The sequence below is a fragment of the Phyllostomus discolor genome, chromosome 10 (assembly GCF_004126475.2).
Source record: "Phyllostomus discolor isolate MPI-MPIP mPhyDis1 chromosome 10, mPhyDis1.pri.v3, whole genome shotgun sequence".
Lineage (NCBI taxonomy): Eukaryota > Metazoa > Chordata > Mammalia > Chiroptera > Phyllostomidae > Phyllostomus > Phyllostomus discolor.
In genome coordinates, this window is record NC_040912.2 from 20,333,050 (window position 1) to 20,349,741 (window position 16,692).

At 35.3% G+C, this 16,692-nt stretch overlaps 1 protein-coding gene across 1 annotated transcript in view; it reads left to right on the forward strand.

Moving 5' to 3' along the window:
- Positions 1–16,692, forward strand: part of MEOX2 (mesenchyme homeobox 2) — a 65,617-nt gene that overhangs the window by 41,807 nt on the left and 7,118 nt on the right. Inside the window, exon 2 of the mRNA XM_028525993.2 lies at positions 5,536–5,708. Coding sequence (XP_028381794.1) covers positions 5,536–5,708 — 173 coding nt within the window. The remainder of the gene's footprint in view (positions 1–5,535; positions 5,709–16,692) is intronic.

The following is a 16,692-nucleotide window of genomic DNA, read 5'->3' on the forward strand; positions in this document are numbered from 1 at the left end:
ATGAAATTAAAGCAAAATCAACTTTTAAAGTCTCATTATTTCAAAACAAAGGGCCTCCACTAAAAAGAGGCTATAAGGTAAAATTACATTCTTATATTGACGAGCACAAAAATGTAGGGAATTAAAATTAGCTATTGATAGATACTTATTTTAAATTGACTACAATTTTACATTTGCAATCATCTCAGAATTAGAGAAGAGAGAAAGAGAGAGAAACTCCAGTGTGTTTGCCAGCTGGTCCCAGGAGTGCAGTGCAAGGCCAGGACAGGGCCCTTACTTATTCTGAGGAAATACCTACATATAAGGTGTGGACAACTTCAGAGGCTAAAATATTTTATTTTTACATACATTCTGAGGTATATGTTTTGAAATTATTCATACTCATATTAATACTAAGTTATTAAATTGGCACCAGTTTAAGACCAATCCTGTGCTATTATCAGTTCTCTTCCTCTCTCTCTCCAACCTAAAGACAGATAGAATTTATAAAGTATCTCAGGTCTCCATACTCTTTCCTTTGTATAACATAGTTGTGTAATGAGTCAGCAATTATATTTGCTTACATAACTAGCTATTGCTAAATACTGATGCAGTCTTGTACACTAAATTCAATTAATCTCACTTAAGAATTAACTATATAAAATAACTCAAATGTTCTAGGAAAAAGTTAAATCTATAAACTAAAATTTACTACTATATAATAGTAACTATTCTATGATGTATATTTTTTAGCTATACACAATTCATATTTTAATACAGACCACCACATAGGAACTCCAATGGTTTTAACAGAAATAAATAGAAAATCCTCTATAGATTATTTGCTCAAAACATCAATTGGCTACACAAATATAGCAAAAATGAGTATATCTTTTATTGTACTAAATTGGGGTTTATCCGAATGATTTCATCCCTGAGAATGTAGTAGATAACCCATGATCATCAAGGAGACAGTGAATAGGGAGGCAGGATGGTGAAGGACTATATCTACCAACTGACTGTCCCTGGCCCAGCCCATAGAGTGATTTTTGCATGCTGAACACAAAAAGTGGAAATTTCATGTCTTTGAAATGTGGGTTTGCTTTATTAGAGAAACTATTCTCATAGCTGTACTTTTTTTCATACCAAAAGTACAGGAACTAGTGGATGTTTTCAGTGCTAATTTCTTTCCTAGAATTAGCATAGTAGTTTCCAACACTATTTCTTTTTCCCTACACACCTCAGGTTATAGTAGACTCATTCATTAGTAATAGTAGCTCACTGTGGCAGTGGTTCTGAAATGTGGAGAGTGGATCAGTCTGAGAGGCTTTAAGAACTCCTTGGGAAAGTTGTTTACTCTGAAAAATAATCTGGAGAGGCTGAAATGCCCACTCATTAAGAGGCTGGGGTAGCAAATTGGATAAATTTCCCCAAAGGAAGGCAATTTCCCCTTTTAAATGTGAAAATTACTAGCATCAGTAAGATTATTCTATAAATTTTCCTTCCTCCATCCACAATCCCTATATCTATGTAAAAATAATCATTAGCTTATTTTTTATTGAATTTATTGGGATAACATTGGTAATAAAATTAAATGTTTCAAGTATACAATACCACAGTACGTCATCTGTCTAATGTACTGTGTGTTCACCACCCCAAGTCACATCTCCTTCTCTCTCCATTTATGCCCCTTAACCCTCTTCTACCTCCCCACCCCCTCTCTGTGGCAGTCACCACCATTAGCTTCTACACCTACTATTTGTTCAGTTTTGTTAATAAGAACAGAATATCTGTCATTCTGAATAGCTTACAAAACGTTGATACAAGAAGTTGTAAAGGACTGGGGCTTAGTTTTCATTCTTTCTTTGGGAATATGAAAAAGTATTCATTTTAGTCTAAGCGATAGAGACATTCCTTTACATTTTGATATGTTACAGACAGAAGTAAATTATGTTCTTCATTTAGACAAGTTAATAAGTTTACCCAAGGTAGCCAAAAATGTACTCAATTATGCTTTAATATTTCTCTTTTGTGAAAAAGCATTCTGTGCCACTAGTGAATAGTCCAAGCCCTCACATTAGTTGTCTTCAATAAAACATTATTATCTTTTGGCATCCTTTTGCACTAGGGGAAATGAAAAGTCACATGTGGAGAAGTTCTCAATGCTAGACAGAACTGATCCTTGGAGGGCAATTTTTATCCTCCACGGAAGTATTGCAGACTTCTTCCATTAGCATAGTCCCAGGGAGCAAAAGGTTAGGGAACTGTGACTGCCAACTATACCTGAATACATAAGTCAACATTTCCTCTGAGCGGCCAGTGCACCCACGTGTGCATTAAAGTACCTGAAACGAGGAACAACAATTATAATATTTTACAGTGGGATATACTGTTCAGACGGTGACATTTTGTTTGTGGTCGTAGGGAAGAAAGGAAGGCAGTTTCCAGACTCCCCCCTCAACGCCTACCATTCAGCAGAGGATATGGGAGGTTGAAGAAAACGGAGGGAGTTTTGCCTCAGTTGAAACAGCTGGGGAACAGATGGAAGCTGATGTGCAATTTGCCCAAAGTCTCTTCCAAGGATCCCACCCATTTTCCACCCTAGAAAAGGTAGCTGGTGATAGTAGTTGAGGCCTTGGGGTCAGCAAATGATGGGTTTTGACAAATGTAGAAAAAAGTCAAAGAATTTTTAAAATTTAAGATTATAGAAAATATAAGTCCAGAAATGCAATCTCAAGGGAGATGCTTTTCATGGCAAAGAAAAAGTGGGAGTGTCATGAGTGAAAACCACAACAGAATCACAATGACAAAGATTCATTAATTAATTAATACTGATGCAACCCCAGCTACAGGGACTTTTTCTCAAGTAATGAAGTTAAGAAGCACACTCCACTCTTTGTCATGGCAATTACTAGGTAAGTATCCCATTTGTCCTTATGTAAATGCCAGTGTGCACAATTTACAACAAGTTAGCCAGTGGATTTAACCTCACGAGCTACTTTGGTTTGGAATTCAAGCAGTCAGTAAGTTGCTTTTGGATTTAAAAGTTGAATTATAGCCAGACTTTTGTTTAAATTCAGTCACTGGCTGTATAAACCTCCTGTTGTATATTACGAGTTACAATGGGAATGTGCAGACATCCATTACAGGAGACCCTTCTTCCAAGCATCGGCCCAAGTTTTGTGTTTTTTTGTGTTTGTTTGTGTATGGGTGTGTGTTTTATGTGTTTGTGGTATTTTCAAGTACTTTTGAATGCCATAAAAGTTAAAGGAAATCGGTTTCAAAAATAAATATAAGTTAATAAGATTTTCTCAATGTGAATTTGTTCATTCATGCTTATATAAGGGAATATGTTAACTATGAATCATTCACATTGAGTTGCTCATGAGAAAAAATGCTCTGGCTTTACTGTTCATTTCCAGAGTTGCATTACTGAAGGGAAAAGAGCATTGTCTCCACCTAAAGAATAATCAACCACAGATTTCAGACTGAGCATGGCTCCAAATTGGCAAAATTACTTTTGATTCACGTGAGAACACGGCTCTTTGTGAGAGGGACTTATCTGAGTATTCTGGGCTGTGACTGAGTTTGCAGTCTGCCAAAATAGCCAGTGTGGAAAAGTTAAATTTTTTTAAAAAAATTAATCATTGGGAAGTTTTGCTCACACAACTCCAGAATAGCTAAACCATCTGAAAGACGTGGAGGCTGGCAGATCTGTAGCTAGAAGAAGTGGGTGTTGGACTGCGGGTTGCATTCAGGGCCTGGTAAGTCGGCATTGGGTACGTTGGTAAGTAAACATGGCTTACGTGAGAGCTCACACATCATTTATTACGTAACTCACCTGGTCCCAGTGACTTACCATAAGGTGCAGTGGGGCCTGTGTGTGACATGTCACAAACCACTCTTTCCTTTGCATAAAGCCTTGCCTGCCCAGCCAAGGTGGGGAGCCAGTGACAAACCCAACATTGTGGTCCATGAATTCTGAAGAATTTCTGACGGTGCCAGCACACCAGTCAGTGAAACATACTCTGTGGTCCCGCAGAGGAAAAGTAATGGCCAGTGTGCCAAAATTTTGACGCAAACCTATTGCGGCTGCTGCTACTAGACCTAGAAAACTTCACATCTGGCCAGTGAGATTCTGGTAAGAGTCAAAACAAAATTATTTACATTAGAGGGCCTTGTCTAGTGGATATTCATTATGCAGGGCTCTCTTGACTTCAGTTAGACTTCTCCCGGGCCAGACAGCAAGAAAAAAAAACACTAAAAATGTCTTTTTTTTTTTTTTTTTGCATCAGTGTATTTGAGCATCATTGGATGAAGAAACAAAAGTTGCCTGACAAGATCCTTCAGGAAGCTGCACCATTTATTACATTTGTCAATAAAAAAGAAATTAAAATGTCGTTTTCTGGAACCTTTGATTAACATCATTTTTCCTTTATCACTTCTCTCATTTGGGCTCATCGAAGAGTACTCCCACCTAATAAAGGCATCGCTATTTGTATGCACATGCTCCCAAATAACTAGGCAACTGGAAGAATTTTAAAGAAAGTTCAAACATTCCTTTATCTTGATTGTGTTGACATATCACTGAGGATAAGTTTGACATGAATTACTAGAGCTGATACGATTAGCTATTACTTGTTTTCCATGAAAATGTTTTCCATTATAGATACACATTCTGTTCTTCCTTATATTAAGAAGGTCTTCTAACCCACATCTCAGGGATATTATGTGGATAAATGAAATACTGTATGTAAATGATGTCTTGAACTCATCAGAATACAGATGGAATGGTGTGCTCGAAATTATTACTTGTACGTGGCATTTTACAATGTGGTGTTTAGATACCTGTTTTTTTGGTGTTGTGCATCTTATGTTTATCTCATAGATAATAAAAATTTTTTTAACTCTGCTCATATTTAAGTATATGAACACAATTTAATTATATATTCCATCTTGGACACTGAGTATTACAGGAAATAAAAAGGAGCATTGCTATTGTCCTGACGAAGACTGAACTTAAATTGAAATTAAAAGGCTAATAAAAACACTTACTCTTACATGTGCTTAGTCTGATCTGGATCTGACTTTTATGATTCACTTGCTAAATGTTTGAATTGCTCTAATGTTCATATGCTGAGTCACCACTATTTTTTAAAATAATTCTGTTTAACTAGACTTAGAACTCAACAATATATGTTAAACAAATTATTAGGCAAAATTTTACATCTAAAATTGTTTTCTAGGTAAGGATTTTTTTTATCATTATAATAACATTGATTTTTTTGTTAACATTTCAAAAGAAAAAAAACTAGACATTTCCCAATTAGTTTGTGAGTCACTTGAGGATATATTGAAAAAATAAAAACCATGAAAACTAAACCTGATTGGGTGAGATCAGTCATATTGTTTTTGGTCTCTATTTTCCCCATGTTTAATACATACCTGAAAAAGTAGTTACTCAGTAGATATTTCTAGTATGAATGACATAATTGCATGTGTTTGAATGAATTAGTTAAATCTAATTCTCTCTTGCTTTTTTTTCCTCCCTGCCAGACTCCCAGGAAGGCAATTACAAGTCAGAAGTCAATAGCAAACCCAGGAAGGAAAGGACAGCTTTCACCAAAGAGCAAATCAGAGAACTTGAAGCGGAATTTGCCCATCATAATTATCTGACCAGACTGAGGCGATATGAGATAGCTGTGAATCTGGATCTCACTGAAAGACAGGTAAAGTCAGACATGGTTGTGGTGTGAGATTTTTAATTATTTTGGGTCAAAAATCTTCTCCAGTGATTTTTACAGTACCTAGATCTATGGTTCTTAGACACCATTTGGAAGATAAATGTTCTATTTCATGCTTAAATTTTTGCCCAGCAAAAGGACAAAATTAAGGAAAAGATAGCAATGTTTTAAAGAAAACTACATTGATTCAGTTTAAGGAATCATTTTTTATTCTGTGATTATGCCCATTCTGGTTTTAAACTATTATTTCTTTCATATAATGATGGCATATGGTGGGACATTTTGTTTGCTTATATTTCCAAATCTCCTTATTTGGTATAATAGAATGTAGGCAACCCCTTATGAGTTTCCTCTGTTGCTCAGGATAGGGTTTGCTATGTTGCAGTAACACATTAATCCCCAAAACTCAGTAACAAAACAAAAAGATTTCATTATTTGCTTACTGTCCATATTTACAAGTCCAGTTTTTTACTCACTGGACCCAGTCTGACTCTCTGGTATTTCAATGTATAGAGAGAGTTGGAAGTTCATGCATTGATCTTTAAATGTTTTCACCTGGAAATGACCCATGTCACTTCCATTTACACTCTAATGCCCAGAAATAGTCAACTGTGCCACTTTAGTTCAAGGAGGCTAGGAAATGATGGGAGCAAGGGCACGCAGATCATTGTTGCATATTTCTACCTTATTACTCCAAATAATTTTGACCTATATTGGTCTCAGATATTCAGAATTTTAGTACCACTCATTTAGAGACAGTTTAAAATTACTGTTGATCTGTGGATTCCAGTTACTAAGACCTAAATAATATTTTAAAATTAGTTACTTTTTGGGTTCTGCTTTGGATTTACTTGAATGGCAAGTGATTCTCTCCATTAGTGCTCCCAGTGCTCTCTAGTATGGATTCTGATTTGTCCAGGGAGAATCTAGCCTACTGATGGTTAACAGTTGCTAATCTCCAAGAAAACATTCCTGAAAGGCACATGCAAACATCTTTATGGACAGTGCAGTTATGATTGGCACTCTCAGGGCTAACATCTCATTTCCTCTTTAGCTGTATGTACCTCCTCCAGGGATACTGTTGGAACCAAGGAAACGTCAACAGGGTGTGTAGAAATGAATACTATCTTAGAAATCCAAGTGACTTTACCCAATTTCTTACATCATCTGTTTTCTTTCTGTTAATTTCCATATTGTAGTTTTTAGTGGGATAGTTCTAGGTAGTGGCGATATACAGAGGAAGAGTTTTATGTGGTTTTATTTATTGGCAGAAAACTTTTTATTAAATATTATGACTAGTGCCTAAATTATGGAGCACAACATTTTCCTTCCCTTGAACTTCACATCCAAAATCCCCTCCATAAGTGTACAACAGTTGGTGTGCTGGAAAGCAGGATCCAAAATCGACATCATCAGACATCTGTGATTTTTGTTGTTATTGGTTTTTATAGCAGGAAAAAAAAGGAGGGGGAACCACATTAATGTTCTTTTAGAGACAGTGAATTCTAGGAAGTGCAACCATGTTTTATATGATACATCAAGGAAATAAGAAACTAGAGTTTGCTCTCAATCCACAAAAATGAGGGGATACAGTACTGTGCTCTTACTCAAGATAAAAGTCCAGATTCTTCTGTGCTTGTTATTCTAGAGATGGCCTTGGATTACCTGTCATTATCTGGTCATAGAGCAGAGGTGTCCCTTAGGCTAAGAATAATTTGTAGGAGCAATATTGTGAATTTTTTTTTGGAATTTTGAAGGTATTTTGGGTATTTCTTCTTTCTTTTTAACTGATTTGCCACTCTTGGGAAAGCATTATATGCAAACATATGTATATGTATGCATATACATATACACATACACACACACACAATTTTAATCTGTTTTTTTAAAAGCTCCCTTTTCTTGAGCGTGGGCTGGGAACCAAAGTGTCCCAGGTTCGATTCCCAGTCAGGGTACATTCCTGGGTTGCAGGCCATGACCCCCAGCAACTGCACATTGATGTTTCTCTCTCTCTCTCTATCTCCCTCCCTTCCCTCTCTGAAAATAAATAAATAAAAATCTTAAAAAAAAAAAAGCTCCCTTTTCAATTTTATATTATTTAAATTTTGCTGTGTAACAAACAACTTAAGAATCATAATGGCTTCAAACAATAATCAACATTTAATTTGCTTACAATTTTGTGAGTCTAGTATTTGACTGGGTTCAACTGGACAGTTTACTGCTAGCCTTGCCTAGATCCCCCATGGAGGTGTATTCAGCTGGTAGGTTGGTTTAGGCATTCTCAGCTGGGATAGGTGTCTCTGTTGTGTGCAGTTTTATCTTCTAATCTTCTAGGATTCCTTAAAGGACAACAAATTTTGTTGGAGGCTGTTACTAGACAATCTAACTATGGCCTTATGGGGGACTGGGAAATAACAGCAATAACAATGACAAATGGGAGATAATGATGTGTTCAAAGAACAGAAAATTTGGTAAAAAGATTTGTGCAAAAGATTTTTTTTATCTTATCACTTTCTACTTGGAGTATTGCAAGTTAATATAAAAAGGAGATGTGTGCATGTGGAATCTAAATACCCAGCCTAAGTCTTTAGAGAGCTGCTATTTGTTACATGGAAAAATCGAACTGTTATGAGAAAAACCTGAACAAAAATTCTGCATTTACCAATTGCAGTTGTATATTCTTAGGCAAGAAACAATCTCCCCAACGCACAAAATGGACATTAAAACTACTTCCTCTTTCTTCTACTCAAGTTTATATGTCACAATGGATATGAAAGAATTTTTAGCCTAAACTATGAAACACAACTATCATCAGAGGGGAAATGTCTTTGCTGTGCAAGGCATAGTGAATTAACCCTTTTGTAACACAGATACTTGTTGAGCTCGGTTCTAGAAAGAGAATGTTGTTGAAATAAACTAGACAAGTCTCTGCTAGAACTCAGGAAAGGCAAAAATTGAGCAAGTATTAACAACTGTGTTCAGTGTTCAAGGTCACAAGAGAGGAATGACGGGCTTGTCTGGGAGAGGGTTCCTGGCCATGCCAAGTGTTCATTTTATTTTTACACTTCTGTGCACATGCAGTATCTTAGAGTAAGAATTTAAAGGCTTTATTTATGTTTTCTGAGCAGAATTTTACTATGCTAAATTTATCAGAGAACTATTGCATGCTGTCAGTCATTCATTTTGCTAACTTTTAGAAACCTTTAAGAGTCTAAAAGCAGATTTCTCCTGGCTGCCAGGGCTCTCATTCCAGTAAGATATTTGCAGTTTTGTTTCTTGAAGTTGGGCCTTTAAAGCTATAAACATAGAGTTGTAACATAGAGTTATAAACTGAACCCTTTTACTCATTTTTAAATGTGATAAATCTATTCCACTACTCTGATTTTGCAATAATGCCATACAAACTTTTCTATGTAATCTATATATTTTTTATTTTAATTGTTGTTCAAGTATAGTTTTCTGCCTTTTACCCCATCCCAACCCACCCCCTCTCACCCCCATATATTTTTACCTTATAAACTCTTAAATAACACCCTTTTTATAGGATCTCCACACGTTAAATATGTTAATTATAGGTATGCACTTTTTTTTCATTTCCATACTTGCAAGCCTTACCTTTTCCATACATTAAAATAACATGAGATTTAGTAAAGTAACTTACACATGTATTTCAAAGATTATATCTAACTCCATATTGTGCAATGTTTTCCTTAAAAGAATTTTCTGTTTCCTAAAATATTTTCTCTTGATTTTTAAAAGCCTCTCAAGATCTAAATATTGAGATAGAATTCATATGTATATAACATAAATAAAACCAACAGATATACATAATTTCAATCCATAGCAAAATTGTGTTGTAGAAGTAACTTTCTCCTAACTGGTAACTCACTTTATAATAAGAAGTAGTCTTTAGACATACTTTTGTCTAGAAATCTTACCTATTTGCCTATACAATATGCATATGTATAGCCAAAAGGTTGTTTGCTGATATCTTTATCTTACTGGCGTGTTAGCAGTCAATATACCTGCCTCACATGAACAATGTACATGTGATTATAACTATTTACAGTAATCATTACACTTCCATTTAGAAAAAAATATGATAAACTGTTAAATATAGCTCCCGACTTGACTTTTCAAATCCCCACCTGAAGAATAGTGCTGCAATGCCACAGAGAAGCCAGATTCTGTCGTCTGTGTCTTCCATGACACAGCGCCTTTGCAGGTCAGGGCAGCCTGTGATTCCCTTGGAACTCTGTCTGGACAAAGAAGAAGGGGAAAAAAAAGAAAAAGAGGCTCATTCCACAAAGTAATTTCATATTAGCACATAGGAATTTAATAACATCATTGTATTTTGTGTTAAAATAACAATGGAGACAGTAGAGCAGAGTTGAGCGTCAAATATTTTAATTATATAACGTTGTTTTTCAGAATAGTTACCACTCCAGTAATCTCCCAGCTTCTACTTTACAGCTTTCAGTTTACGACATAGTCTCATATACACTTCTCAATCAACAGCTAATAATCTTCAGTTGGCAGAGCCACTTGGAATATTTTGAAGAGCCAGTCAGTGTAAAGATCTCCTCTCCCAAGGTATTTTTGTTTGACAAGCTTATTCTGGCTTTTTTGTCCATCCAGATACACTTGGAGAAAGCTCCTGCTAAATTTTTAATATCTCACAGTGGGGAGAGAGAGAAGTCAGCTGTATGAAACTATAAAAGGAGTGACAAAACTGACATTTTTATAGAACCAAGGCGGCCAAATATAGAAAGAATGGGAGATCCTTCTATTTCACAAAATCATTTCACAGAGCTAATCAGAGGTGCAATGTTGCCAATTTGTAAACCGAGATTACCAGAATAGACAGACTGAATTCATGATACCTCTGCCAAGGTAAATGGAAAACCCTACCTAGTTGGATCATATTCCATTAGTGGAAATGAGAGGGATTATGTTTTGTTTGTTACTCATAAATCATTATGTGGCTCAATGCCAAACATTTTCAAATTAGGCATCTACTTTTTGGATGACTATGAAGGAGAATTTTTGTGTGCCAGATAAACAAGGGTTTTGTCTTTTGCTCAGCATTTGACACAATCCCTCCCTTTTGCGGGTTTATTTCTGTAATTTATATGAATACTTTTACTTATTTAGCTAATAAATTATGTCTTCATGACCAGACATATTTTCTATTCAAGGTAATTCAAGATGACCTGTGTAGTAGTGATTTTAGAATATTTTCTCACTTTTAAAAAATTAGTACCTCACACTCACCTAGAGTAACAGTAAAATATTTATTTTACTTCAGTCATGGTGTCCCTGCTATTTTGAAAGATTAAATGTGATTTTACTCCAGCTGGAAAGTGTGGGTAGCACAGTGTGAAGGAATTGATAGTGGGATACGGGACAGAATCTTCGTTTGAAATGAAAAGACAGATTTCCTGAGCAGCGCTGTTTGTTACAAAGAAGTGAATATTGGCAGTATGTGTTGAGCCCTAAAGCCAGATTCAGCATTGCCTTAGGCTTCACAAAACAAGGGCTATGTTGTAAGAAAAGTAATTTTAGAAGATCAATAATAAAACAGGATCTATTAAGAGCAGATGGATGTATGAATCCTCTTTTTAATTAATTTTCAGAAAGAGTAGCTGTATAAAGTAGAAGACTGAGAAATAAGTAATTCATTTCTAACTTGTTAAACATGTAAATATTCAGGTGTGAAATAATATAGAAAAACATTTAGGAAAATACCTAAAGTTCCTACCTTTACTGAGCCAGCCTTCATAATATACAATCTACTCTTTATGTTGTTAGATAGATGAATAGAGATATACAGATAAATCTTTATATGTATACACATAATACATATGTACATACACATATTTGTGTATGTGTATATATACAGAAAAGAATTCTTATTTTAGAAACTTCATTGAAATTTGTTGTAAAGATTCTTCCTGTACAATTAATCAAAATGATATAATAAAAATATAAGAATAATTCTTCCATTTAATCTCATAGTTTGCCACATTTTTACCATTTTCCTCAAATAAAGAAATAAATGTCATATTTATATTTAATCAAATCAACAATAACATTCTGAAATATGCATTGAATCACAGGATCATCATTTAAAATATAACATTAAAAATTTTCTGTTATGAAAGATTACTCCATTTGCACACTGTTACTGCATATCTTGATTTTTAAAATTCATATCATTAAAAACATTCTAAAAATAAAGAGCTGAAAATTTTGAGATGGTGCAAGTTTTGTGTTGCCATCTTCAATTTTAAAAAGATGTTCTAATTTCTAAATCTGTTGATAGAACTGACATGCATGTGTTTTATGATATCTATAAAATAGTAAACTCAGTTCTAAGAAAACAGACAATTTTTAGAGAATTTGGCTATATGATACTTTCTAACAATTGGTCTCCCTATTTCCATGACTCATGGGAAACCTCAAAAATGTATTCAATTTAGAAAAGATTTAAAAATATTTCTTTGATAAACATTCTTATTTGGTTGCTAAATATTCATTTTACCTTTATATTTATTTAGTCATTCACATACAACTTCCATGTATAAATGTATAATTTCTTCATATCTCCTTATTACTTATAATTTTCATGCTGAATAGAATTTTTAATATTTAAATTTTTGTCAGTTATTGAAATTATTGCATATTCTATGGTCAGTATATATTAAATATGATAATAATAGTAGGTTCTCACAGTAATCTTGGACCTAAGGAAATAATCCCTAAATCTAATAAAGGTGTAGTGAAGGCTCACATATACAAGTCCAGAAAGTGGCCAGCCATGTAATATGAAAAATAGAGACATTTATTGAAGAAGACACAAGATACAAGAAATATTGTACATAAGACAATGACACCTCAGTACCCTTCAAAGTAGGCACCTTGAGACCTCAATAGTTCCCCCAGCATCTTTTCCAGTGTTCAAAACACTCTGCAAAATCCTTTGTTGGAATTGCCATCAGTTGCCCTGTCATATTTTCCTAAATTTCATCAACGGTCTGATATTTCTTCCTTTTCAAAGATGATTTTACTTTTGAGAAAAGCACAAGTCTCAGGGCACCAAATCTGGGCTTTAGGGGATGCTGAGTCACCTGAATGATATGATGTTTCACCAAAAAACTCTGTATGAGATGTGATTCATGAGTGGGCATGTTGTCCTGATGAAGCTGCCAATCACCTGTTGTCCATAGTTGTGACTATTTTCTCTGTATTGCATCTCTCAGCTGATGAAGAACATTGAAGGTAGTACTCTTTATTAATTGTTTGGCCTGAAGGGGCATACTCGTGATGGACAACACCTTTCCAATAATAATAAAAACAAAACAAAACAGGTAACATGGTCTTGATTTTGCCATGACTTTGATGAGCCTTCTTTAGACCTGGAGAACCAGGAGACTTCCACTGGGATGACTGGGTCTTTTTTCCGGATCATACAAGTAGCTGTAGACCCACGATTCATCTCTGGTTATGACCTTCTCGAGGAAATCTGGTTCACTGGTAGTGATTTGAATCAAGTCATTAGCAACTGCAGCACAATGTTCTTTTGCTCTGAGAGCAGAAGCCACAGAACAAATTTTGCCACAAAACGTTTCATGCCAAGTTCCTAGGTCAAGATCTCAGACACAATAGTTTTTGGAATCCCCAGATCAACTTCTAGTTCTCACACTGTCAGTCACTGATCTTTGTTGATTGATTGTGGCCCATACACGTTTAACATTCTCAGGTGTTCTGCTTGTTGCAGGCCTTCAAGAAAGTGGATTACTTTCAACAGATTCTTGACCATCTTTGAAGCATTTGTGCCACACATTATTTGTTCTGCATTCACTGCATTGTCCCTGAAAAACTTCTGAATCATCCGAATAGTTTCCACAGAGGAATGTTCAAGCTTAATGGAAAATCTGATGCAGATTCATTGCTCTACTTGCTCAGTTATTTTTTAGAGCATTCATATTGTCTGTTTATCCTTGAATGAGTTCTTTTTTAATTATGCTATTCTAGTTGTCCTGATTTTTACCCCCTCTACCCAGCACCCCCTACTCCCTCAGGCAATCCCCCCACAATAGTTCATGTTCATGGGTCATGCATGTAAGTTCTTTGGCTACTCCATTTCCTATTTTACATCCCCATGGCAATCCTGTTTGTACTTCTTAATCACCTACCTCTTCACCCATATCCTCCACAGCCCCCTTCCATCTGGTAACCATCAAAAAGCTCTCCACATCCATGATTCTGTCTGTTCTTCTTATTTGCTTAGTTTTTTAGATTCGATTGTTGATAGATATGTTTTTTTTTTTTGGGGGGGCTGCCATTTTAGTGTTCATAGTTTGTATCTTTTTCTTAAGTAAATCCCTTTAACATTTTATACAATAAGGTTTGGTGATGATGAACTCCTTTAGTTTTTTCTTGTGTGGGAAGCTCTTTATCTGCCCTTCCATTCTAAATGATAGCTTTGCTGGGTAGAGCAATCTCAGCTGTAGATCCCTGCTTTATATGACTGAATATTTCTTGCCAATCCCTTCTAGCTTGCAAACTTTCTTTTGAGAAATCAGCTGACTGTCTTAGGGGAGTTCCTGGGTAGGTAACTAACTGCTTTTCTCCTGCTGTTTTTAAGATTCTATCTTTATCTCTAACCTTTGGCCTTTTAATTATGATGTGTCTTGGAGAGGGCCTCTTTGCATCCATCTTGTTTGGGACTCTCTGCTTCCTACACTTGCATGTCTATTTCCTTCACCAAATTAGGAAAGTTTTCTTTCATTATTTTTTCAAGTAGATTTCCAATTTCTTGCTCTTTCTCTTCTGCTTCTGGCACCCCTATGATGTGAATGTTGGACCTCTTGAAGTTGTTCCAGAGTCTGCTTATACTATCCTAATTTTTTAAAATTCTTTCTTCTTTTTGTTGTTCTGATTGTTTGTTTTTTGCTTCCTTATGTTCCAAATAATTGATTTGATTCTCAGTCTCATCCATTCTACTGTTGTTTCCCTGAAAATTATTCTTTATTTCAATGACTGTATCCTATGTTTCTGAATTGATCTTTTTTTATGCTGTGAGGTCTTCATTAAGTTCCTCGAGCATCCTTATAACCAATGTTTTGAACTCAGCATCTGACATATTGCTTATCTCCATTTTGTTTAGCTCTTTTTCTGGAGTTTTGATCTCTTCTTTCCTTTGGGCCATATTTCTTTGTCTGCTCATTTTGGCAGTCTCCACATGTTTATTTCTATGTATTATATAGAGCTGCTTTGACTTCGTGTCTTATTAATGTGGTCTAATGTAGTAGGTATTCTGTAGAGTTCAGTGGCATAGTCTCCCCATCACCCAAACTGCGTACTCGTGGTGTACTTTCTGTATGGGCTGAGTATACTCTCATCTTGTAGTTGAGACTTGGTTGCTATTGGCAGATCAATGGGAGGGATTTACCCAGGCCAGTTGGCTGCAGGGACGGTCATTGGCCACTGCCCACCAACCTCCATCCTTCGTGGAGTATCAGCTGTGCAGGGGTAGCATGGTGGTGCCCCAGCATGATCTATAGCTGTCCACTGGGTGCACTGGTCCTGGAGTTTCCTGGGTGGTACACGCCAAGGTTAGCCTTCACCTGTGTTTTGTTTTTCCATGGCTGCTAATAGCTAGTGTGTATCAAGTTTGTTTAAAAAATTTGTAAAATAGTAAGTGTTTTATGACTACAATAGTGAGCTTTCTAAATAGAAAAAGAAAGTCTTCAAAACTGAAAATTCTAGAAAGAGGAAAATGATTCCCTGTTCATAAACATTGTGCTAAAATAGAGGGAAACAGTGAGAGGCAGTCCGCTAAGCAGAAATTCAATCTTTAGTCATGAAATATGTACTAAACTTGTTCACCCTCCAACACACATACAGGCACCTCCCAGCCCCATGGTAGAAACCTCAGAGTCCACTGGCAGCTCCTTCCCAAGAACTCCTTGGAGAGAGCTGAGGATCCTTCTCTTAATTAGATACAAATCCTTCCAGGAAGGAAGAGTAAAGATCTTTTTTCTCCCATTTTTATTGCTACTTTACAGAGCAACAATTTTCAACCTTTTTCATTTCATGGCACATATATATTAATTGCTACAATTCTGCAGCACACCAAAATTATAATTTTTGCCTATCTGAATGAATTTCAATTCATTCACACCAGATGACTATTGTTATGTTGGCTGATGTCATTTTTTATTTTGACAATCTAAGGGAAAAGAGGCCAGTGCCCCTGACTAAATAGTCAGGCATTACATGTTTTAAAATTTTTTGTGGCACACCAGTTGAGAATCACTGTTATACAACATTCTTGGTTCCAGTTTTGCAGTTCAACTACTTACTTTGCCATTGTATTACTTGGGTAAGTCTTTCTAGAGCCTATTTACATTGGGTTTACCAGATCAGCTGCCATGACCAAATTTAATCACTTGAGATATGATTAAATCTGAAAATGGAATGTATACAGTTACTCTTTGCATGTTTTCATGTGTTAAAGATCTGAGTAAATATCAGTATGTACAATGTTTCAAGTTCCCAGATATGAATGGAAACAGTTGGAATATTAAATCTATACATTCCAGATGTTTAGAGACATCTAGATATATTGCTGAAGTATTTTGTTTTCATTCATATGTTTGGGTTATGATTATTTCTTTAAAAGATAAGTATTTATGATACTATATAAATATGGGTTATAGAATTATATATATTCAACTTTTATTAACCAAATTGCTTCTGGTCATCTTAGGAAATTGTGTGACAATAGATACATATTTCATTTGTGTTTTCCTATGATATATTGTGAGCCCTTAAAAGGTACTGTGAACTTATTCACAAAATGTTGTAGTATTAATGAGTAAATAAATTATATATGGAGATAAAATGTTTAGCAAATGGCAATAAGGATTCTGATTTATAACATTTTTATTAAAGGCAAAAA